We start from the raw sequence: 26036 nt of genomic DNA, 5'->3' as shown, positions 1-26036 counted from the left end.
AAATATGTTTTAGAGTTTTATAAAATAAAAATAATTATATTACTTTTTTTTATGGTTATAAGATTTTAAAATAATTATATATAAGTATTTTTAATTGTTCATTTAGTAATTTTACTTTAATTTAATAATATTAATACAATGCATACTTATTAATTAAAGTAAATACTTATAATTATGATGTTAAAAAAGAGTGATAAAATAATGAAATTTATCCTCCCGAATATAGCCCCACCACCACCACGGAGTTCTTGGCACGCATCCAAGCCTCTCTCACTGCGGGAATCGTCAATTACGAAACTACCCTCCAAGCCGTGCCAAAATTTCACTGTAACCATTTCTTTGTAGAAAATACAAAATCATTTCTCTCTCCCCTTTCGCGTTTCATTTCAGAGAAAGAGAGAAAACAGCTATGCACGGAACTTATAGAGAGAGAAAAAAACATACTGAAATTGAAACCCTAGGTTTGGTACCTCTCATCAAGGTCACGAAGTAGATTAGAAAGAGCAAAGGAAAAAAATGCTTTTATTTCTTTAATTTTCTATATTTTGGGTTTATTACTGGGTGGGGTTTGAATTAGGGTTTTGCGGGATTGGTTAATCTGTGTTTGTTTTCGATTTGAAGTATGTGATTGTGTTTCGAGTAACTGGGGCACCTTGTGAATGATGTTTTTCAAACCAATAATTTTGAAATTTTGTGATGTGAGTGAAGTGGTTGGCTTCTAGGGTTTTTGTGTGTGTGTGTGTGTGGTTTCAATGGGGAGTATGGGTGACTCTGACAGAAAACGACGTCACTTTAGCTCCTTGTCCCCTACACCTGCCGCTGCTACTGCTAAGAAACTACCCTTCTTACCTGTTTCTGAAGACAAAAAGGTGCCGCTTTTTTTCATTCCATTGCTTTTTTTTTTTTAATATCTGAAGTTTTTGTTTCAGATTTCTAACATGAAGCATTTCACGAGTTTCTTGTTTTTCTGGAGATAGCTTTAATGCTTTTAAGTTAAAGTTGTTGTCTGTTGCTTGAATTTTCTTGGCTTAGCATAGAGGATTATGTATGATGGTTAGCTAGAATGTTTGCAAGTAAAATAATTTTCTGAAAGTTGCTTATAATATCGCCCTTTTTTTTTCTGCTTATTTTTGTTTTTCGTAAAATAGGTGGCTGATTATTAGTTGTTGGCCCTTTGATGAACTCATTTTTTATTTTATGCTTTTAATGAAATTGGATAATATGCATATGTTGTCTATTTTGATCTAGTTGAGACTACCTAATGGGTAAGGCTTGGTTGATGTTGCTGTTAATCTGAACCTGGTTTTAAGCAAATGCCCTATGTAATTTGCTTATTAGGTATACATTAATAGGTTTCATTTCTACTTTTTGTAATTCTGTAATGGATGATATTTTACTTTGTTAGTGCAAGTGCATTAATTATAACTCCTTGCTCTTCTTTCTCAACTTTTTATATGCTTGATTGTCTATTGATTGATAATATTACAGTCCTTTGAACATCTGCCAATGTGTTTCTCTAATCAGCTGCAGTATATTTTTTGTGGCTTCAGCCTGTTTTGGGTTTAATCTATATTTTTTATGGCTGAGTTTTCCTATGCTCCTGCCAATCCCTTTTCTTTGTGTTGAGGATGAAAATGATATTCTTGGTCTAAACACTGCAAATTTTCTAACTAAATTCATTTGATTCCTTGATTGTCATTGCACACTATTGAGTGATTATGAGAAGAGAAATTTATGACTATGCAGGAAAATTCTGATTTAGTTTTCATTACTTCGTAAAGTAATGCTCATATGATTATTCCAGATTACAAATCCTGAATAAATGTTATTACCCTATCTTGCCTTGGGGAACTTTAATTGGATGGCAATGTAGGTTGTGTATTTGGTACATTATATGGATTTCATGTACTGACTCGCTACATAGTACATAGGGAGAACTGAGCTAATAAACAGGGTTGCTGTTTTATTTAAACTCATGCATTCTTCTCTTATGTTGCAGCTTGATATTGTTGTACTTCAGTATCAAAATCAAAAGCTTACACAGAAATTAGAAGCTCAGAAGTTAGAATATGCAGCTTTTGAGAATAAATTTTCTCAACTGAAGCAGAGGCAAAGATCATATGATTCCACTTTAGCAGTGGTCAAGAACTCTTGGGAACATGTAATTGGCTCCCATTTCATTTTTGCTTATAATATTTCTGTAGTATTATATCATCATCTTTTTCCATTGATTTATATCACAATGACATACTGGGTATTGTCCATCGTGTGCATAGCTGGTTAATGATTTGGAGTCATCTTCAGAACGTACTAGAGAGTCAAGCAGCAAATCAAATTCTAGATTTGCATCAGTCATGGAAGGTGAGATCATTTGCTGGTGGCCATTGATGTTCTGTTTTTGTTGTCTTGTTGCAGGACTGATTTAATTCTTTGTTCAAGTGCATTTATTTGACACATTATTTGTTTTTGTTCAATTAACATCTGATCCTTGATTTTTCTTTTTGGTGGAAAGGATTGAAAATTTGGGCAGAAGGTTTCAGTTTATAGAATTTGAGGAACATTGTATGCTAGAAAGCTTGTTCTATGTATAATTGTATATTGTATAAAATAGATAAGATATAAAATTAACTGATCCATGGAGGTCAAAATCATTTTACCAAATATGTTACTTTCTGTGCTGGGTGTGTATACAAACACTAATTTTATACTTTTCTTTTGGGTTATTAATTGTGATCTTTCATTAGTGTGTCCCCAACTATTATTTTGTGTACCACATTGATGTAAATTTATATCAGTAGGCATGAAAAAAGAGGGAACTTTCTTTATTTAAATGGGCAACATGCATCTCATGCATTCATTACTTTTGGTTTAAGTTTAAGCATAAAAATCAACTAGAGTTATAGATTGTATCCTAACTTTCCAGATAAACCAACCATTAATTGCCTAAATATCTCTAGTTGTGTCTGTAGCTCTTTGGTTCAGATATCAATTCAGCCAATGTGATTGATCATTCTTGCAAGGTGTTTAAGGGCCTTGTGCTTGTTTGGAATAGCTTTCTGCGCTCTAAATTTTAGCTGAAAGCTTATCTCTTAGTCTTAGGACATTGGAACAAAGAAAATCTTTTCTAGGAGCAAATCAATCTAATTCAAAAACACAGCTAATAAAGCTGTGTAAAAGCTAATTCTAGCTCCCAATTGTTTGTGTCTTATTGTTGAAATCCCCATTGGAACCTTAGAGTTCGATAACTTAGGCTTTATAATGTTTTATAGGCCTGGATGCTTCATTTTCATTCATCAAGTAATTTTTCCTGTCTTCATTTAGGGCTTTGGCTAAACGGAACTTAAATTATCTACTATTTAGATTTTTCTAGGTCATTGTTTTATGTTTAAATGCTGATTCTTTGATTTTGCTGCACCATCCTTGGTTTGGTATTACTTTTAGTGGGGAACCTATTTCCTTATAGGATTAGAGCACTATCATGGTCTTTCTTGGATAACTTTTGATGAATCTATATTGGATGTAATTTAATTTTATGTTCTTTTAAAAGTAATTATCATATTGTGGAACTTATTCACCTAGATCCCAGCCCTATACCTAGCTTAAATTTCTTCAATTGATTTCTTTCATGCAACTTACAGCAAGGCTTGGTCTGTTTCCTTCTACTTTGATAGATTCCTTATATAATCTTTTGTATGTGGACCTATAAAACATGCCAAGAAAATCATATTTTAGAGCCATTATATATACTTCATATCTAATTCTATCAATTCAGTATTTCATAGTTACTGCTGCTTGCTTTGCAGCCTACTCTTACAGTCTTACACCAACCTCTGACCCAAGTTCTTGATTTACTTGCTATACTACACCCTAAAACATTTAGCCTAGACTGTTAAATCCCCAGCTGATATTAGTTTTAAGGTCATATTTGGTGCAAAAGCTGTAATTGATTGATTAGGATTAGGAATTATTAAACTGGAAAATGAGTCCTTTTCTAATTTAGTATTAGAGATGAAATGATTGGAAAGCAGATTCTAGTTTGGTTTTTGGGAATGGATATAATTTAGTCTTACAAAGTTGAGCTTAACTTGCTCCAAAAAGTTACCTATGAAGCGTGGATTGCCTTAATCTTTATAAGGTCTAATTTGGCCATATCTATAGTTGATGTAGGATCTCTGTACAACCCTTCCATGCTTAGGATTGGATATCTGGAGCATGGAAATTGTTGACTGATTTTTATGTTGATGTGGGTGTGAGTTGCATTGGGATAGTTGCAGGACTGGTTAGACTGCACTGAGAAAGCTGCAGGGCCATGGATTTTATTTTATTTTTTTTGATAATAAGAGTAACCAATATGAACTCTATGATAGAAATGTTACACACATACTTCTTACAAAGTTGAATTTCCAAGGTCCTTTATGTAGTGCTGTGCAGCCACATTTAATGCACTTTTTTTTATTTGTATTTCTCTTTGATTTTATTTGATTTATTATTTTAAATAATTTAAACAATTATAATAAATAAAAAATCTGAAAAATAATAAATGATTTTTTAATTTTGATTACAAATTCTTAAGATAAGAGCAATGTGATAAAAGAATAAAGATAAAAAATTAGAAAGGATATCTCTTTTCAAATTTGGTGATAAACATAGAAAAAGAAAATATATAAAAAATATCTGAATAAAGCTTTTTACAGTTGATTTACTTGTTTTAACATTGTCTAATATTTTGCATATTAAATTTTTTTTTACTGTTTTGTTTTCAAACACAACAGAACAAAAAACATCTAGAAAAATAGAAGTGATTTTCTTCAGATGAGGTAAAAAATTGAAAAAATAATTTAACTTTTAGATTATGTGATAATTGAAAGAGAGCTATTTTGTTCATGAAAGCAGAACTGCGCTGCTGCAGCTTGTTTACTATCTTTGGAATAGAGCAAGGTGCACTAAGTTGAGTTGAAGAAAAAAATTATTTTGAATTTTTCTATTCATATTTTTCCTCTTCCCTTTTCCCTTTATCGATATGACAAAATGTTTTAAATTTTCAAAACTTTGATTCATTCATGTCTTCTCTTCCTCATGCCAATGATAGTATTAGACTAATTGTTTTTTGAAATAGTTTTATATCTAGCAGAAAGTCTTTAGCGTATGTTTCTTATTTTAAAATTTAAATGTGTTTCATTTTGGCAATGTTTTCTCAATCTGTTTGGAATACTTATTTGGAACTAACAGCCTGGAATGATGTTTGGAGTTTTCATGTTTCTGGTTTTTGATGTTTTTGTCTCCCAAACCTGTATTGATGTGTCTATTTTCTTCAAGACTCCCTTGAAGAGCTGAAGTTTGAATTACTTTCAATGTATGGTGTTTTGCTACCTATGTTTCTTGGCATTACAAATTCTATCTTTAAATTTCTTGTTCTTTTGATATTGAATCAGGAATTTTATTAAATGTCTGTATGTTGGGGACATAATTAGCTAACAAGGATCCTTTGGTCTGTTTTTGCTAGATGGTAGTCCGTCTACTGTTCAGGATGTTTTCCTTAGCAGACTTATGCAAACTGGTGCAACTGAATGTTCCTCCACATATAACTTTGCAAATCAAATGGAAGAGCATAGAGAAATTACTACTGAAAAAGCTAAAAGCGTTTTAAAAAATATAGTGACTGCTATTGATAACTTTTGGGTTCTGAAGGATGGATTGCATGCTGCATTACTGAAAAAGCTTCCTGGAGATGGTAAGATATGAGTTCTTGTTGTGTATGATTGTCAAACATTAGACTTATACTTTCAGAACAGTCTCTCTGCTCTATTGGTTACACTTCCTGTCTATAGTTTTATGTAGGCAGAAATTGTCTGCTGATCTAGAATTGGAAGTTAAAAACTTGAGATTGGAATTCAGTGAACTTCATTTAAAGCACAAGACTATTGCAAGTGAGTTCCAAATTCGGAGAGATATTTATGCCAAAAATAAAGCTCACCTTGAAAGATTAAAAGGTAAATTTTGTCTACTGTGCTCTCTTACATTTTATCCTTTTGCTTTGAAATTATATCATATGGTATGAAATCTTTAACTTGTTTCAAGTACAAAAAATATGTTGAAACCACAGAGATTTCAATGCCTGTAAAATTTGGACGCATGCGCCTATGTTTGGTATGTATTTTTTTCTCTTTCTGTTCTGAGGGGTACGTTGAAGTTGACTCGTTAGATGTTAATGATTTTTAAAAAAAAACATGGTTGCTCCTGGCCAGATGAGCAAGTGGTATTGCACAGATCCAAGGTATACAAAATCAAGATTTAGCTTAGGATTGGGAAAGGGAGTTGGGATCATAACTTGTGGCTTGTATGTATGGTCCTACAAAATTCATAAATATTTGCATATAAATTCATGCGTTTATAAAATAGCATAAATAGGCAGTGAGTGAGTGAGATAGAGGATGTACTGGAGGACAAAGCAGACACACAAGCAAGAAACACAGAACGAAAGAGATGAGAGAAGAGGTGGGCACATGCACAAGGCAGCACCACAGGCACACAAGAACTAGAAGAGAAAGAGAGGTACAGCTGAAAACTAGTCATTTAGGGTGTATGTGGGGCTTGGTCAGAAAATGGCTCAGCCATGGGTTTTCAGGTTTAAGTGAAAGATTGGGTACCAATCCTACGATTTTATGTGATGATTCCACCAATTTAGTAAACAATGAGTTACAGCTGAGATCGGGATCACAATTGGCGGGAAAGATTGTAAGATGATTGTCTTAAAAGATTTGAAAGATGGGGTCTGGTTCAAATTGTGTGGTAAATAAAGCATAGAGTATATGTTCTTCCATGTGATGCACGGGTACAAGTATGAGTACTATTGGGTACAATATGATACTCAAATATGGAAATTTTTGTAAATATTAAGATACAAGTATAACAAGATATTTTAACTAAAATATACTTATATTTATGTATGATTTTCAATATTTTATGATAATTTTGATCTAATATTAGTCAAATAACAATTTTACAAAAAAATGTCCCTAAAAATTGGGAAATATTAAAAAATTCCATAAAATATAAAAAATATCACTAGTAATGAAATAGAAACAGATGCAAGTGTATTGTATGTGTATCCATATCAGACGGGAATACAACATGCATATGTCAACCTTTCTTGCGTATCCATGCATAAAAGGCTTCCCATAATCCTCATCCTAGCTTCAACTTTCTGAGCTATCATTGTTGTTCATCATCCCATCATGCCTTGTGTCTTGTTTTTTTATTTCTATTCCTGAATCTGTCAATTAAAAGCTTTCACACCTAGGCTATTGATGGGTTATGATGATTGAGGTGGTAGCATGGTAGTCAAAATCACGTGCCAGAATGTAAAATTGCATGATTTTACGATCTCCAACCCCCTTTCCGTGCTAGGTTGGTGCCAGGATTTTGAATTAGTGAGATCAGGTGGGATCGCCGTGCCAGAATGTAAAACCAGCAATTCCCCGTGTTTTCAAACCCAATTTTTAACCTAACGACCTGCAACCCACTTTGTGACCCAGTTTGCTTGAAACCGCAAAATTGATTTTGTTCTGCGATCCCTAAACCTTTCCTCTAATCTGACTTTGTTCCTCTCCTCTGCAATCCCTAAAGCTTTCACTGCAATGATTGTGTTTGCTCTGGCAACCTTGTCTGTGCTGACACTCTTCTCTACACCGGCAACCTTGTCATAGTGGACCGTTTTGTTGTGGTGGCCATCGCATCTGTATTTGCAGCCATCGTAGCCTAATTTGCAGTGCAACAGTGCTGCTGGAGTAAAAGCTGTCGACTATCCCTTTCTATCAGAATGAAGCAGATTTTAGGGTTTTTTAAGGGTAAAAAGGACTTCTTATCTTTTAAAAATAATCTGACTTTCCCTTTTTGCCCTTAAAATGACTTTAAGTTTTTTTAAGGGTAAAATAGTCTTTCCATTAGAATACATTACCTAATCCATCTCTTCCTTCTCTTCTCTGTCTCTGTTTTCAGTGGGCATATCTCTATCTCTGTTATGAGTTGAAGGTGGCTTGCTTCCCTCATTTATCTTTGTTTAGCTTCCCTCATCTTTATATTTATACTATTTTACATGCATTCATATAATTTTGTAGGATCTTACGATCCTACGAATTACAATCTTTCACCCCCTCTCCAATCCTATGTAGAATCTTGATTTTGACTACCATGGGTGGTATAGTCTTGGACTTCCATCATGCATTTGTTCTACATCTCTTGGAAGTTGGAACATGTGCAGTTGATTGTTGGTGGTTGTTCCTTGTTGAAGTGGGTCCTGATAGCAAATTAGATTTCTAGAAGGGTTGTCTTGTTAATAAAGGCTTTATTTAGATTTTTGGCCTTGATTTTGGCAAAATCTATTTCTGCACAGTCATCCGTTTCATGGGCTATAATGCTGCCCTCTGAACCTGATTCATCATCATCATCATCCAGAATGATTATCTTTAAATGTTGCTCTGGACAATAGTGTTGAGGATGAAAATGCTGGCCACATTCGTAACACAAGCCTTTCTTCCTTTGCTCCATTAACTCCTGGTAGGATTAAATCCCATTTATCACCTCTGCTGTTACCTCTGCGCCCTGTTGTATTCACTTCCTTAACCCGCTGTTCTGGTTCTGCCATGCCTACTTCCTGTCATAGCTCCACTAGAATTCTCTGTTTCAGATTTTTAGAACTGAGTATGATTGTTCTCCGTATGCAACTCCTGGTTCCCTCTAACAGAATGACCCGGTTTGTGAATCTGGGGCCATCATTGATAATATAGACTGCTGTGCAAGCCGATTCCATTATCAATACCTGCGCTAGAGGATCATGCATCCATGTATAAAATATGCCATGAATTGTTTCTCAGGAATTTTAGGAACTTGATGAGCATCATGAGCCACAAACTTGGATTATTCAATATATTCGTCCACTGAGTGCAACTGCTGCAAGCGTGCAACTCCATCAACCTTGCATTGACAGCAGTTTAATATCAAGTTTTTTTTTTCCTGACTCAGAATGAGGATAGAATGGTCATTGCCATTCTATTGTATGGGTCAATTATGGATGGATTCACATTTTATTTCATTGTTTCTGTATTCATTACATTGAGTTAGTGTGCAATGGACACATAAATACAAAACAAATGGTCATAAATTAGGAAACTACATAAAGTGAAACCAAAAACACCCATTATGGACAAAATTGTGAAATTTAAGGTTTTATTGGAATCATGGATCACCATTTCTTCTCCATGCTGAACCAGAATGTATGAATTCACTATTGGCATTCTTCTGCATTTGAGCCTGGAAGGGAGCTGGAACCAAATGTCTTCTTAGATTTTATAATTTAAAATTTCTGTTTCTTTTTTTCATCTTTCAAGATTCTTCCGTACATGTTTTTACCTTATTTTGTCATAATTGACAGAGATGTATATAATTTAATTGTTTTGGATGTCACATGCACTTTTAATATTTATTTCATTTCTCTTCCTCCAAAGGGCTAAGTAAAAGTGAAAAGATAAAAAATATGCTCCTACTAGCCATCTATTTTATGCTTTAAAGGTTGGGCTGTAATATGCAATTTATTTTTTGTCTTGTCATTGATTTACTTAGGGGAACTGGCAAGCACTGTTGCAGATTTAGATGAAAGCAATCACAAACTTGCAACTCTTAAGGCAGAAAGAGATGCAGCAAAAGGGGCAGTTCTCCCAGTATTAAATGTTGGAAGTACGCACATTGCCAGTGATAAGATCAGAGACAAGCAAAAGGATTTGGTAGATATGGAATCTGCTCTGAAGGAGCTATTGGTATTGTTGTTGAATTCTTTGATTTAGTTTTAGAATTTGTAGGATATTGTACCTTAATTGTTGAGTTTCTCAGGACCAAGGTTCAACTCGATTAATGGAGCTGAAAAGTCTTCATGAGGAAAGAATAAGATTATTACAGCAGTTGTGTGATCTTCAGGTTTGTTGTCCTTGTTTTAGTTAGTATTTATGATATACAATTCATGTATGTTTATTTTCTTTTTATGTTATAATGTTTGATGTTGAATGATTGCATCAGAACACTTTGAAGAATTTGTCGTGTATTACTTCTTCCCCTGCATTCCAATTGGTTAGAGAGCAGATAGAGAAGTCAAAATCAGAAGTTCTTGAGTACCAGGCGTTGTATGAGAAACTACAGGTTGTAACTGGTCGGTAGTTTCATTTATGTCTTCTGATTGTTGTCCTGTTTCCTAGGATATATTTCTGACAATGACACTGCCTCCCATCTCCAAACACCAAATTTTGTTATATTCTTGAAGGTTGAGAAGGATAATCTTGCTTGGAGGGAGAGGGAGTGGTACATTAAAAATGATTTAGCAGATGTTTTTCAAAGATCTGTGGCAGTTTCAGATTTTAGAGTGGCTGATATACGCTCTGAGATACAGAAGCAGATAGAGGAAAGAAATGTGATTGAAAATAAGCTGAACGAGGAAGCAAGAGAACCAGGTTTGGACTCTCCCGTATTCCCGTAAAGCATGCTATTTTATTGCTGTGTGGTTTTATTATGGTGATTCCCTTGCTTTGGCTTCAGGAAGGAAACAAATTATTGCAGAATTTAAATCTCTGGTTTCTTCGTTTCCTGAGGAAATGGGGTCTATGCAAAGCCAACTAAGTAAGTATAAAGAATCAGCTTCGGATATCCATTCTCTCCGAGCAGATGTGCAGTCTGTTTCTAGTATTCTTGACAGAAAGGTTGGTCTATTTGTTTACATGAACTTTACATTTTGGTAGCATAAAATCACAGGTCCTGAAAAATTTGTTTTAAATTGCAGGTAAATGAATGTGATGTATTATCTGTTAGGTCTACTGGTCAACTTACTGAGATAAAGAGGCTACTTGCTGTGGTATGTTACTTGTATTTTGACTCACAAAAACTTTAGCTACACCGGTTTATGTGGTTTTTAAGCAGTTTTTAAGCTTGTCTCAGTTATTTATTTATATTTTATAGTATAAGACATTGTATGACATTATATTTGACTGGTTCTGAACGATACTCTGGGATCTGGATGGTAGTTCTGTGCGCAAAGCAAAACAGAAAAGATTGTGCAGTATAACCTGATCTGTTTTAGCAACGTCTTATGATTCATGAAGCCTTTATACTTAATTGACATGGATACAGTGATATGGGAATTTTTTAAAATTTCAAGATACAATATGGCCTTGATATCTCTTGGAAAAGGAGGCCATGAAGGCAAGATTATTTACATTGATTGGGCTGGGTCTTCCAGTGATTAAATGTCAACCTTAGGTTATTGTGTTCTCTTTGGTGGTAACCTAATTTTATCCAACTACAAGAAACAGAACTTTGTTGCTCAATCAAGTGCTAAAGTAGGATATTGAGTTATAGGACACAGCATGTGAATGTATATCATTATACAGCTCTTAAGAGATAGAGATTGGAAATATGAAGCTAATTTGTTTCAATCAGGTAGCACTCTACATTGCATCTAATGCAGTCTTCCATTAACAGGCCAAACACAGATAATGTTTGCAATCTTAACTGGAAGATTACATTTGGCAAAATCAACACCTTTGTAAATTGCAAAAAGCAGGATGCTTCTGTGATCTATGCTCTTGCTTGAGGGGGAGTGGTGGAAACTGCAGAATAAAATACTTGTTCCACACTTCCACTTACCTAGTAGCCTAGATAGTTTGTAACTCCGGGAACACAATTAGAATTATTAGATCATTAATTTTTGTTGAAAATTATATTCTGTATTTATTAGTTTTGTATTCACTTTGTCCATAAATTCCTTTTTGCCAAGTGCCAGTTAACTCAATTGATGTAGTTTCTCTCAAGTATCTTTTTCAAATATTATCTCCTATCTTAAATCTTAATTATTGAAGGTATATTTCACATTTTAAGAATCTTACGGATTATGGTTTAATATGGGATACTTCACGACTTTAAGGGTTGTTTGGGAGGGGGATTTTGGAGTTGAAGGAAGGGGAGGAGGGCAATTTTTATTTTTAAATTAATAAGTTATATGTCATTTGTGATAATAAATAAATAATTGATACATTATGTTTATGCTAATTTAGCATTTTATATCTTTAATTTTGCAAATTTATCAAATTGAGATATATTTAATTAAAATAGAAATTTTACCCTCCTCTTTCCTCCCCTCCAAAACTCCCCTTTCCAAACAATCCCTAAAGTTACCTTGGGGGATTCACAATTTGAATCACAATCTGATATCCTCAAGTGGAATGACCATGTTAACCAGGCTGTGCTGGTTCTCGTTACTCTCTCTGCATTATTGACATTTTAATTTACTTGGATAATAAATAGGGATTATTAATTTGAATTGTTATGCATGCAAAGTCATAAATTCTTACAGTTAAGCTTGAAGGCAGATACAATTCTTTTTCTAATCTTTCATTTCCTTTTTGTGTTGAAAGCTTTCGTTTGCTTTTGATGCAGGCTCAAGACTTGAGAGAGAGTGAGCGGGACTTGAAGTTGATATTGGAAATGTTTAGACGTGAGTCCATTGATTCAAGGTTCGAGTTTCAATTATGAACTTGAATACATTTGATTTTCTGGATTGTACTGGTTTATTTATTTTTTGTAACTCAGTTTTAAGTTTTAACTTTGCAAGGAGCCTTCTGAGAAAATTTAGGACAGATGAATTGTGGAAATAAGTTAAAAAAAATTAAAATTTCTTTTTATTGTACATGAGACACAATATTAACAGCATTATCAGTCCTGGATAGTGGTGTGGAGTGGATGGGTGAAACTGGTATAGTGCAATAGTGGGATGGCGCTTATTGCAAAATTTTACATACAAGTTAAATAATTTATATATGTTAAAATCATGCCAGAGAATTTATTTAATCAAAATATGAAGAGAATATGAATATTCTATTGTTAATCTTAAGCTGATTCAAGTTAATCTTAAGCTGATTTAAGATGTATTTATAGAGAGAGATCGGGGTAACTGATGCTTGCACCAGACTTACGGACTACAAGTCACTACATCTGACACAACTGTCTGTGACTGCTAAGGGTGATCATGCCTTTGTAGTTTGTACACTTATGCCACTATGAAGAGCTTGTATTGTTGCATTTTAGTGGAGCGGCCACTGCGCCGCGAATAGCGGCCAAATTGCTGGAGAATAGCAGCGGCTATTTCATCCCTGGCCAAAACTCGACTTTGCCCTCCCTTTTAGAATGTTGGATGACTTTAAATGGGGGCAATCTTGTAATTTTGTCCCATTTTCCATTTCTAATATCTTCTACCTTGTGAGCCCTAAGTTCTCATTCTCATCTCTCAGTTTTTCTCAGTTCTCTCTCGTTTTGTTCTTTCTCATCTTCGTTTTCTGCGATATTATCTTGCTTCCGGCGTCCTCCTTCATCTCTGGCAAGGCTTCTGATGTGACAAAGTCGTTCTCCATTTATCTTTTTCATCTCCAATGAAGCTTTTGATGTTACTCAGACGTTTTTTAGTTGTCGTCTTCATCTATGTTCATCTTCAATTCCAGGGAAGCTTACGATGTGACCCATTTTTCAGTCATCTTCTCCATCTCCAACAAAACTACTGATGAATTTCCAGTGACTAACTAACTATCTGTTTTCTATTTCCCTTCTTTATTTTTTATTTCTTTCTCTATATTTATTTTCCTGCTCTGTTTTGGATACTAATTTTATATTTTTTAGCATATATGTGTGTAGCTTAATTTATAATAGGTATACTTAGAATTTCATAATAGCAGTCATCCCGCTATCTACTATGCCGCTATAGCGTTTTTGGAGTCGGCTGCTCCGGGATTAACTACTATGCATAGAATGAAATGATTCATATCTCGATTCAATTTGATTCATGGAGCATCTAGACTGGTTGCAAAGTGTATCAGTTTTGACCACAAATTGGTCTCCAATGACTTGAAGTGCATCTGAATTGCGAGAATCGCAAATCTGGGATTAATTTTTTGATTCATGCATGTTTGCATGATGCACAAATATGATGGGTTGGGTCACTCTAGCCAGTTCTGAAAAACATGATTTTTGGCAGGTTTTTTTGAGATTGGAGGGAAAGTGTTTATCATTCCTTGATGTTGGAAACCTGGAATAATTGACTTTGGTGAGTGAGATAGAGAGCTATGAACTTATGGTGCTGAAGCTTCAAGCTGAAAAGCAGAGTATAGGTTTTATTTGTTTTTCCCTCTATTAATTTAAAAACAGTATGACATCTGAAGGCCCCAAGGACAGAGTCTAGGTTAAACAGAAGACCAATGGGGCCAAAAACCTGAACAAGCATAGGCACTACACAGACAAAAGGAAAAGCACTAAAGCACTGATATGCTTGCTTCTACTTCCTCCATATTTTTTTCAAAGTTTGGATAAACTGGTATTCATGCTTGAATGAGGATGTGTTCCATAAGGGGTGATTGTTAGAGTTGAGGATATTTTAGCTATTATAATGTATTTCTACTAAATGGGTACAACTCATTGTTCTGTAACTTCATTAGCTGTATATGTAGTCTTGCACTCAATTCATACATAATTTAATTTCCAAACTATTTGACTTCATTAACTTAAGTTGCTTTTAACAAATTTTAAGACACAACTTAACTTAAAAAAAATGACATGTAGGCTTTGACTATGGTAGAAATTTGGTTAAACTAGTAACATAGTGAAGTTGTTTGTCTCATCTAGTCCTTGTTTGGGGTAATTGCCATGCTAGGTCAGCAAATGCATGAAACAAATATGTAGAATGCTGACAGAAATTTGCATCTGCAGGGATGTTATGGATGCGCGGGATGCAGAGTACAGAGCATGGGCCCGTGTTCAAAGTTTGAAATCATCTCTAGATGAGCACAACTTAGAACATCGAGTTAAGACAGCCATTGAAGCAGAGGCTAAATCTCAACAAAGGCTGGCTGCTGCTGAAGCTGAAATAGCAGACATGAGACAGAAATTAGAAGCTTCTAAAAGGTTAACCCGTAATTTGTTGTTACTCATTGAGAGTGTGGTCTGATCAAATATATTTATCTTACATGTGCTTTTTTCTTCCCTCTCATAGTAGGTGCTTTCAGATGCATTTTTCATTTTCTAATAATTATGGTTGCTGGAGTTCTTATTTAAGAAACAAAAACTTGTTTTTGTTAATCTTTTCTATGAGCTTCTCTCTGCATTTCTGTGTGAGCTTCCGATTGTTGAATCCACAGTACTTCATTATTATTCTATAAATGCTCCTATTTGATGTTTCTTTCTTAAATTCTCCTGATATGTTAGCATAAGGAAAAATAGTTGTAATATATTGTTGTGTACTTGCTGAGGGTTGTCTCTTCGGAGCTTGAAACTTGATACTTCATTTTTCTTTCAGTTATTGAATGTGTTTGCTTATTTTTTGTCAGTAGAGTGGAAGTTGTTGCATTTTTTTAAGTGAAAGCAGCTAATAAGATCTCATATCTGGCTTGCAATTGTATGCCGTTAACTCCATGCTCTATTATCTTTATGGTGGTTAACTATATTCATAATGTTTTCCTATTCCAGGGAAATGTATAAACTGTCTGATGTCTTGAGATCTAAGAACGAAGAAAATGAGGCCTACTTATCTGAAATAGAGGTTGGATTTCTTATTTTAATGGGATGGAATTCTTTGCCACATAATGATCTTTTTACTGATTATTAGCTTGTAATTGTTATAACTAATACAATGTTAATTTTGATCTTTTGACATTGAGATGATTTTCCTCAGACAATTGGACAAGCATATGATGACATGCAAACTCAAAACCAACACCTGCTGCAGCAGATTACCGAGAGAGACGATTATAATATTAAGGTAATTTGTCTTGAAATTGGTTACACCTTTACAGTTTACTTTAAAAGTGATTATAATTTAAAGCTGTGTGGCCTTTGCATTTTCCATCTCATATAAACAAGGCCCTCTGTATTTCATAAAACATACATTCTTGAATGGGAATTGGTTTGGTTTTGCAGAACTTAGAGCTAACCTGATGGTATTGTTCTATTCTGGTTGTTCTGCATTTGTTATATGTTATTGTTCTTTCATTCATTGTTTATATTATTAACTTTTAAATTATAAATTTGGTCCATACACCTGACACCATTTTTCATTTTAGTTCCTACACAAAATACTCTATTTTGGTCCTTACATGAAAAAATGTTTACAAATTGATCCGTGCTGTTGCTGAAGTTAAAATGCTATTAGATTTTATCCCTGAAACATGACTCCATTTTTTATTTTAGTCCATAAATGAAATAAATTTGCACTTTATTTTGGTCCTGATACGAATAAAGCTCTATACTTGAAATCCTTTCACTTAACACATCTTTTTTTCAGTGGTCCTTACGTGAAATAAACTGTTTTAACTTCAATAAACAGTTGGGACTGATTTGTAAACAGTTTTTCACGTAAGGAAGGGACTAAACAAAGAGTAATGTCTAGTATTATTTAACCTGAAAAGTATCTTAAGATTGTCATAGGATTTTCCCATTTTTCCTTACTATCTCTTATGATTGGTTTCTATATTTTCTTAATTCATGATTTGTTTCCTTATTTAGTTAGGATTATGACCTAGTTTTTGTTAAAGGGTTAGTACTTTATGTTTTGTATCACATTATATTTGTAGCACATCATAATACTTAGGAGTTCAAAAAGTACGTATTCTTACTATTTCCTCAATATAAAATCTTGTAATTTGAACATGGTATTAGAACAATATGATACTTGGTGATCTGCCTCACTACTTTGTTGCTGAGTTTGCTAAAATCCTGAGCTATGCTTTTTCATCATTCTTTTTCTTCCTTGAAATTAGCTTTCTGTCTTGCTATGTTCCACCTTCTGTCTCTCAAAACACCATTTCAAAACACCATTGCTGTGTGTCATCCTTTTTGCATCCTGTTTTTCAATTTCTGCTGCAGGCCACATGTTCTGTGTTGATTTTGCCTAGTGATGTCCCTATTACTATTATAAACCTCCCCAGCTATTTGCATGCATTTTTAATCTCCCAGTCCCAGCAGTCTCCGTTCCTCTTTGCTGCTGTTTGCAGTTGAAGGAAAAATTTTCGGGCAACCTTTCCAGCTGGAATCCCACTGAAAGATTCACATTGGGCTGAAATGTCTGCTGCCCAAATCTCAGGTCTTGTATCCCAAGGATACGAGTGCATTTTCCTCCACCATCTTTGGTGCATGTACCAGTGTGTGACAGACCTATTTCCACCAACAATTTCTGGGCCTTGCTTGTCTAGATCTGTACACATTTGTTTTCCATACCTGGGGTTTTTTCTCCTTTACAACGTCTGTTAGGTTGTATTTGACACACAAAGCCTTTTCTCTTTGGCTGATGGTCTCTAATGTCTCCAGCAGTCCATCATAAGTGATCTTAGTATTGTCTGGTAGTTGCTGCCACATTCTTGTTGGCCCAATCCTTTTATATTATGTTAACTTGTGCATTGTCTTTGTGATTATTCTGACTACTGGAATGGCACTTTTCAAGTTTTTATTACTAGTTTAGCATGGAGAATTACAAAGGTGTTTATCCTAGATGTGATCTGGCCCCATTGATCTACAGCCCTAGATGCAGTCTGGTCCTCATTATCTTTTGCTCCCGGATGTGATTTTTCCTTGGTTTTTGTTGCAGATGTGGTTTGGCTGTGCTGGTTTTTGCCCTCAGATGCAATCTAGTCATGGTTTGTTGTCCTAGATTGGATATGTCTGAAATCTCAATCCTAGATGTCATCAGGCCTTGTTTATCTGTGTCCTAGACTTGATCTAGTCCCAATTTTTGTGCCAAACATCGTGTGGCTTGGAGGGTCGCCAGTCCAATTCAATCCCAAACACTCTCCCTCCCCTCTTCTCCCTCCAAAACTATTTGTTGTCTATCATGATGTTCTCTTCCAATTATGATAATTGTGGTGACTTCTTTCCATCAAAATAATGACAGATAAATCGGTTGTGATTAATATCAACCCATCATATTGAATTATTTTGATGGTGGTTTCTCCTATCTCAGTAATGAGTCATGAGGTGATGAATTTTTGCATGGTCATGCTTAGTGTTATCAAATAACTGTTATGGCACTGCCATAATGGGAATCGGTGGTGGATTTCATGCTCTCCATTACAGGCACGGTGTTTTTCAGTGGTGGCACCATGGCAGCTGTTACGCACATGGGGGTGACGGAAGTAATGGCAGCCATGACAGAAAAATGGCGATTTTGCAGAAAAAATGGGTTGGGCCGCAAATTCGACCCAGTCCAAAGAAAGAACCCGTGAGCCCAACCCTAAAAATAACCATTGCCTCTCTTCTTGTTCTTCATTCGAGGTTCAGCTTCCATCTTCTGCCTTTTGTTCTTGTTGGGGTTTTGGGTTTTCGTCAACCCCTATTTTTCCAGCAACTGTTGCTGCTGCAGCTCCAACAACAACTACTCCATCTCCAGCGACTGATGATGGAAGCAAAACATAGGCAGACGAGGGAAGGGAGCCACCCCCAAACCAGAGAGAGACGTGCCCACTAAAAAAGCAGAGAGAGATGGGTATCCGAGAAGGTAGCGTCAAATAGAAGTGGAAAAGAACTACATTCCAACCAGCTCTTCAGGATGATGATCATTTTGACATGTTGAAGCCCATATTATATTTAAAGGGTCTATATGTAAAAACTTTATCTTGAGCTTGAGGGAAAGTGTTAGAATATTTGAAAAATATCCAATTGTGTCTTGATTACATCTTAGAATAATACAGTGTCTTGAAAAAGCATTATAAAGGTTAAAGAAGATATAATTAAATAAGAGCTTATGAAGGTTAAACGAATCCTCACCTTATAAGCTAGCTTTTGGGGTTGAGTCAGCCTTAAAGCCCAAATTCAACAATAAGAGGAAAAACTGAAGCCCTTGCATCGAAGTAACCAAGATGCTTGTCCATAGGACTGAATAAGCTGACTAGTAGAATGATAAAATTATTAAGAGAAGGCATCTTCGCAAGCATCCTCACTTGTATACTACCAAAGTTCCCTTGCATATCAAATATCATTCTGTGATCTTCAAGGTTCGTGGGTTGGTGGACGTTTGTATAATCAAAGAAAAATGAATTTCATTTTTATTAATTTGAGATCTCAGCAAATTCTGTGTTTTGAGTTTGGTACATGTCATCTTGAAATAGTTGAAAATATTACTTGCAGAATATAGAACTGCAATTTCTTGTCAGCCAAAATTTGTTATACATTGAACATTTATTATGATTGAAGACCAGGTGTATATTGTTATAATGATATTTGTTATTTTTGTTGCATATTTATTGACATGTGTTATTGATGCAGCTTGTTTTAGAGGGTGTAAGGGCAAGACAGAAGCAGAATTCATTGGTCATGGAGAAGCGGGTAATGGAACAAGAGATCCAGCAAGCAAGCATATCCCTGAATTTATATGATATGAAAGCTTCAAGAATTGAGGATCAGGTAGTTGGGTTTTGATTTAAATTGCACTTCAATTATGAATATGGAGTTGACTAATGTTTACTTGGTATGCAGTTAAAGTTTTGTTCAGATCAGCTCCAAAGACTTGCAGAGGATAAGCTTGAAAGTTCTGCTGCTTGGGAAAATACACAAAGAAGGCTGTTTGATATTAGAAAACAATCTCAACTGGTTAGGGATACAGTGGTGGAAATGCATTCTACAATTGGAAGTAGTCGAGTGATTCGTATGGAGTTACAAGTAGAACTTGAGAAAGAAAGGTATTTAGTCTGTGATGTGTACAAGTTATATTTTATTCTAATGCTTTTGGTCCACAACAGTTGTGAGCCTTTTGTCTTTTTGTCACTAGGTTTGCCAAGAAAAGAGTAGAGGAGGATCTGGAGGTTGCTCGGAGAAAGTTTTTATGCATTAAAGAACAGAATGAGGGCTCCTCCTTAACTGAAAAGCTTCAGCAGGAACTTGAAGAGTATAGGGAAATTGTCAAGTGCAGTGTCTGCCAAGACAGAGCAAAAGAGGTAATTTTTTAATGTGCTGAGAGCTATTAGATGTGGGTTTCTTAAAAGAAGTTTGTAGAGTTGCAATTGAATGCTGGAGGGTATTAGCCTTGAGGTTTGTAGCAGTTGGCAAAATTTAGTTCACTGTGGGTGGACTTGCAGTAAAAGGGTCCAAAACCAATTGGAAACACCTTGTTATGGTCAAGCTGATTCCGGAGTGGGGATTAGCTTCACATCTAATGGATCTAACGACTCTATTGTTTAAGATTTTTGAAAAAGTGATTTAAAGAATATATAAAAAGGTGATTTATGTTTAAGAGATTTTATGTTGTATTTCGTTTTTTTATGATTATAAATACTTCTTATTTTAGAAGGTACTTGTAATTTTTGCTTTCTTTGATAAGCTTAAAACAACTCAATAATCAGAAATCTGTCTTTTTTTCAGATTGTTTTTTTTTTCAAAATTTTAATGTCAATACCTAATTTTGAATGGGTCATTTGTTAAATATAATAATAATGAAATAGCTTTTGCTTTCCTAAAAAATGAAAGAGAATAAAGGATAAAGGATAAAAAAAAGACATTGATTTCAAGTTCCACGTTGGAAAAGTTTTACTTTCTCGTCGTCCCTTTCTCCTATACAAAGGACCCTTTCCATGTAGGTAGACATCCAGGAGAGATCACATGACCCTTTCCTGATATCGGTGGGATAGAAAGTGTGATGATACTGAACTAATAATTCAGCAGTTATACCAAATGCCTCAAAATTTATGCCAGATTTTAGTCTTTTCTGACTTGACCTTGCAACTACAATATTTTATTCATGAAATAAACAATTTTATTTTTTGTTCGACAGAAAAAGAAAATGATGGAAAAGAAAAGGAGACAATATAATGCCATAAAAGCTGAAGTCACACTCCTACGAAAGTTTAGTCTCCTTATTTTCTCCTGCACCTTTAGATTGAACCTACTGAACCTGCTCTACGGTAGAATAAATAATACACACTTAGAACCCCGAAATATAGTTCCTTAAAAGCACACTGAAATATAGGTCCATAACATAAGCTTGAGGGAAATTTATGAAAATTTGGCTTTTGACTGAGCTCAATGACATTGTGTGATCCATGTACTTGGCCTTCACTTAGTGAGATAATGCTTGGTTGTTATAAATGTAAAATGTGGAATCATAGCAACCTTGAACGTGTGATCCTTGCTATTTTGAATTATATGAAACTTTGTAGACTTGACCTACTTAATGCAAATTCTCTATTCAATGGTTCTGAAATTTTATGTAATATAAAATTACCTAATGGAATAATTTGACGACAATCTTTTGGTAGGTATCCCTTTCCTTCCCATAGCCAGAATACCTGTACAATCTTTTGCTTGGTTTTAAAGAGAGTCTTGTATACCCATCCGTTCTGTTTCAAGTTGTGATAATGTGATTTGTGATCCCTGCTTAAGTCCCATCCAGATATACATGTGTTTGATTCTGTGAACTGTATTGCAATTTTTAACATCTGTTCATAAATTTGTAGCAAGTCTTAGGTACTTGTGCTTTTAAGTGGTCCTTAACACTTTGAAAGTGTATAATTTCAAATATACATTTGTGAATCTACTCTGGAAGGGATTATTGATTTGATGATAAATTAATTGTCAATCCATTGACTATTTCTATTTGGGAATTTTTAAATAGATCCCTATACTTTGAGTTCTTAAATTTAGGATTAGGTTTAACTCAATACTAAAAGTTAGCTCGTAAGGTAAGGATTGCTTTAATTTTTATAAGCTCTATTTTGGTCATCTATGTAGTTGGTGTGAGATCATAATACATCTCCTAATGCTCAAAATTGAATATCTAGAGCAAGGAAATAGCAAGTCTAGTTTTTTGCACTGGGAAAGCCTAGTGTTAGAGGAAGACCTAAAAGATATTTAGAGGAAATTATTAATAGAGATCTAGCAATAAATAATATTTTAGAGAATTTGGTTTTTTACCAAGCTCAATAGCATTGTGTCATGTAGATGACCTCACCTAGTGAGATAAGACTTGGTTGTTGTTCTTGTTTGCATTGGGAAAGCTGTGGCTGAGTAAATTGCATTGGGAAATTCATGAGGTCAAGTTAATTGAATTGGAAAAATCTGTGGCATCAATTTATTTTATTTTTTTTTATTATAGTCAAGGCTGACCCAATATTGGAATGACGACCATTTTTAATTTAGGCTTGGTACAACTCAATCTCAAAAGCTGACTCACAAGGTGACGATTGTCTCAAAGTTCTTAACCTTTATAAGCTGTAGTTGATGTGGGATCTCAATAGAGTTCTTGAACATATAAATCATTTTTAATTGGCCTCTGGGTCTAGGGTTCTGTCAAAGTTTTGACAAAATATTCTTGATCCTTGTCCAAGTTATTTGGAAGTTTCTAAATAGCTTAGGGACCTGCTGGATTATTAAACCAGTCGTTTAGTTCCTGAACTTTTTTAGAATTTTCAAATAGGTCCCTGTACTTTGACATCTTCGACAGAACCCTAACCCAGGATGCAACTAAAAATGATTTGCAAGTTTAGGGACTAAATTACAGACTTCTAAGGTATAAGACCTATTTAAAAATTTCCAAATAGTTCAAGGACTAGTGGATTAATGTAGTCTTATTTTATGAACCATTCTAATAGTTACTGTACGTCATGCTAGAGGAAGAATAAATGCTTGGCATGATTAGTTTGATTGCTGTAGTTAAACCGTTATGAATCTAGATTTGATTCATGCAATTCAATCTGATTCAGTTAACTGTTAGTAAAGATCCAAGGGGGAATTGGTATGGGACCAGAATTGCACCTTCATCATTCTTGAGTCGCACTATCATCTGAATTGTGTTTCATGTGAAATGGACAATGCAAAGCAGGGTCGTTGGATTAGATCCTTCCCACCCCGATTTTGAAAACCTTAGATTTTGTTCTGATATACATGTTCCAGCTTAAATTTTGAAAATTTTAAATGCCAAAAGTTTTCATTTCAAACTCAGTTCTAGATACGTGGTTTCTAGAAAGATATGCTTGGTTTCCACCTTTTCTTCTCTTTCTAAGTGCAGAACATGTTCTAGGACAACACTATGAATTCTAATATACATTATCAGTGTCCACCAAAGGGAATTACTTCACTGTTGTCAATTTCATTCCACAGATCAGGGAAAATAAATTTTAGCGTTGCCTCTTTGAAACCTCTATTTCCAACCTTCCGACTACCTTTGTCAAGGAGGCTAGTTGCGAGCACAGTTTCTTCAAGTTGTACGCAATTAGTGTTTCCTTTTTCTGCTTTGTCTTTATTATTTGTGACTCTTCTGGAGGATCCCTACTCCATATTCATTTTACTTTTCTTCTGGCTGTCTTATTGATTTTGACTTGTTAACCTGTGTAGTTCATCACCCACCATTCCTCCCTTCTGTCTTTATGACAAATTTCAGCTTCTGCAACACACAAGATGATAGTGCCTTGGTTTTGTGCTCCTTTGAAAAACAAAACAAAATGTTAGCCTTATTCTGAAATTTCTTTTTGCTTGTATGCTGAGGTAATCCTAATTAACTCTACACTATCACATGTACTTTGGATGGATATCAACTGCATGATTAAGGTAGACACATGAGGTGTAAAAGTCTTGGGCTACAGCTAATATGTTCTGATTTTTTCCTTATCGTTATATCAGCCTTGTTGCACTGGTCACTGTTGGATATATTGTGAGATGTGCTCTGTTTTGGTGTGCACGTTTGTCACTTGTTTCTCTGTTTTCAAACTAGAATTTGAAAGAAAGCAAAGCAAATCTGACTTTTTATTGGGGTGAAAAACTTATGTATCTATTTTTTTTGTCAGGTGGTAATTACAAAATGCTACCACTTGTTCTGCTACTCTTGTATCCAGAAAGTTGCTGGGAGTAGGTATCGCAAATGTCCACAATGTGCTGCTAGCTTTGGGGCTAATGATGTTAAGTCTGTTTATTTGTAACTAGAAATTTGGTTCTCTCCTGCTTGTTGAGCAGAGGCCGGTGTTCTTTTAAAAAAAGATCTGGTGTATACCTAAGAGGTTCAATTGTATGCTTATGCCAACTGTTGAGATAAGGAACAATGGCAGCGATCAATGAGTGCCTGTCTCCTTTCATTTGGACCAAAACTGATTAATTTTACTGGTACTTGTTCTTGGTACCACCTGTATTCTTTTTTGAATCTGGGATGTTCAGTTTTACATTTTTAATAGAAAGAACTTGAAGCCATAGGAAACGTGATATTTGTTCTTTGCAGATTTATCAAAATACATCATCCAATGCGATTTGGAGAGGTCACGAAGGTTGGTCTTCGACCATGCAATTAATAATACAAATTATTCAAAAGTCTGAATTGGCCTTCATGGAAAATTTCCTTGGAAGTTTACTCCTTAGAGTGCAATGACAATGTCTTACGTCTGTAGTCCTGTTTCCTGCTGAAATAGCAGAAATACAAATTTTGGCTTCAAAGGCTTTTGTATATATGTTAGTTTTTAAAAGTGGTCGTTCAATTTTGTTTGTAACAGCTTGTAATCTGTGTAATTGTAGGTGATATGCCATGTTATTGTAATTGATGTTGTGTAAAGATACGAAAGCTCCATTTTGGTATAAATTGTAGCGTATTGCAGCTAGTGCTTTGAACTAGAAATTTTAAGGTTTAATCGCACTTATAGTATTTTAGCTCATGTGCAATTTTAGACTGTTTAAATTGTCTATATTTAATCCTCATAGTTTTTCAGTTACAATTATGTCTTCTGTCCAAATGTCTTATCTGGTAATAAAAAATTATAATGAAGATATCATATATCGTTGTGTAAATTTACAAAGGAAAAAACATATAATAATTAAAGTCAAATTATTCATTTACCCTATTGGTGACACTTGTTTAGAAATTAGTCTTTGTATTTGGGCTTTATTTAATAGGAGAAAAGGAAAAAGAATCAGAAAATTTATGTAATTATGTTTTTAGAAGCTCATTTATAAAGTTTTCAAAACCTTTTTAATTTCATTTTTTTGAATTCTTTTTAAATAAGAGTTTTGTATTAATCATTTTTTTTTCTTCTCTTTAATCTTTCAAATCTTTTTTGTTTTTCTCTTTAAACTTTCAAACAAAATTTTAAAGATGTCATCTTTGTCTTGGTTGATCAAGGGCATTTCTCAAACAGTAACTCATTCACTTGAAGGGAGTTTTTCTTTAATTGCATATGTTGTTTTCGTTATAATTTTTCTCATAGCGGCTTGAAGCTTGTAATCCTTTCTTACATCTTTAAAAGGTTGCAAGAAACTCGTTGATAGATTTATAATTAAAATACACTTGTGAAGAGTGAGAGAACTTCCCTTTCATGTGAACCATGTTTGCATGAACTTGAATGCACTTGACCAATAGGACCTTGTTGCCTTTTATTATGCCTTCCTCACCAGTCATCTCAACGCTGCTTAAACGTTTCTCAAGAGTGGTCTACCTATTCCAAACTTACCATTGGTAGTAATGTTTGCCACAACAACGTATTTAAATTCAAAATGCGAACTTCTCAAGCCTTTGAGACTCGGTCCTACCTTTTTATCTTTTGTAATAATCCTTTTGCGGCATTATGTTTGCTTGGGATGCCAACTATGCTTTCTTGGCTATCTTAAGAAACTGTTTCAATGTACCTGAGGTCATATATGAAAATCCTCTTAAACCTCACCTTCGTGGACCTCGTGGTTGCCTCGTCACACTTTCTGACAGGAACTCTGCTTCTGTAACCATTTGAGAGTTTAGACAGGTCTTCAAATTTTGATTTACATCGTGAATAGGTTCCATAAAGAGTATAGGACAAACATCAAATTAACCATGACTATGGCCACTGAACTAGAGAATGTTGCTACCCCGTCAAAGTCTCCAATTATTTCGAAATCAATTTTTGGTGGTTGTTGCAAGTAGATTCTGAGTATAACTTGACGTGGTGTGTTTTGGAAGAAAGAGAATAGTCCCCTTTGCTTGTGGCTTGTTGGAGAACAAATGAATGAGACATTCTTTTTTGGTCAGT

General features: G+C 34.6%; 1 protein-coding gene across 3 annotated transcripts; it reads left to right on the top strand.

Annotated features, from left to right (window-relative positions):
• Window positions 1-239: 239 nt before the first annotated feature.
• On the top strand, window positions 240-24688 carry LOC113851607 (E3 ubiquitin-protein ligase BRE1-like 1). Of its 3 annotated transcripts, XR_003502215.1 has the most exons (20): window positions 375-869; window positions 2000-2161; window positions 2277-2361; window positions 5504-5731; window positions 5829-5990; window positions 9619-9812; window positions 9886-9969; window positions 10069-10188; window positions 10310-10496; window positions 10582-10742; window positions 10823-10894; window positions 12475-12551; window positions 14791-14985; window positions 15547-15619; window positions 15752-15838; window positions 19333-19470; window positions 19543-19745; window positions 19835-20000; window positions 23841-24153; window positions 24266-24688. XR_003502215.1 is itself a non-coding variant. In XM_027482135.1 (19 exons), exons 1-19 carry the CDS (start codon window positions 753-755, stop codon window positions 23970-23972), a joined length of 2643 nt encoding a protein of 880 aa, XP_027337936.1. In that variant the 5' UTR covers window positions 240-752; the 3' UTR covers window positions 23973-24680. The 3 variants fall into 3 exon arrangements, 2 of the variants coding, with proteins under 2 accessions (XP_027337936.1, XP_027337937.1); XM_027482135.1 differs by having other exon boundaries at window positions 240-869; window positions 23841-24680; XM_027482136.1 differs by having other exon boundaries at window positions 377-869; window positions 9619-9779; window positions 23841-24641.
• The last annotated feature ends 1348 nt before the right edge of the window (window positions 24689-26036 follow it).

Source organism: Abrus precatorius, unplaced genomic scaffold, assembly GCF_003935025.1.
Source record: "Abrus precatorius isolate BTA unplaced genomic scaffold, Abrus_2018 Scaffold9, whole genome shotgun sequence".
NCBI classification, from domain to species: Eukaryota; Viridiplantae; Streptophyta; class Magnoliopsida; order Fabales; family Fabaceae; genus Abrus; species Abrus precatorius.
The sequence above is the reverse complement of the archived record's forward strand: the minus strand, read 5'-3'. Positions and strand labels throughout refer to the sequence as shown.

Coding starts and splice junctions, on each gene's coding strand:
- LOC113851607 (XM_027482135.1), top strand. CDS start 753: ATGGGGAGTATGGGTGACTCTGACAGAAAACGACGTCACTTTAGCTCC. Junction 2,362..5,503: donor ATTTGCATCAGTCATGGAAG/GTGAGATCATTT, acceptor TGTTTTTGCTAG/ATGGTAGTCCGTCTACTGTT. Junction 10,189..10,309: donor CGTTGTATGAGAAACTACAG/GTTGTAACTGGT, acceptor ATATTCTTGAAG/GTTGAGAAGGATAATCTTGC.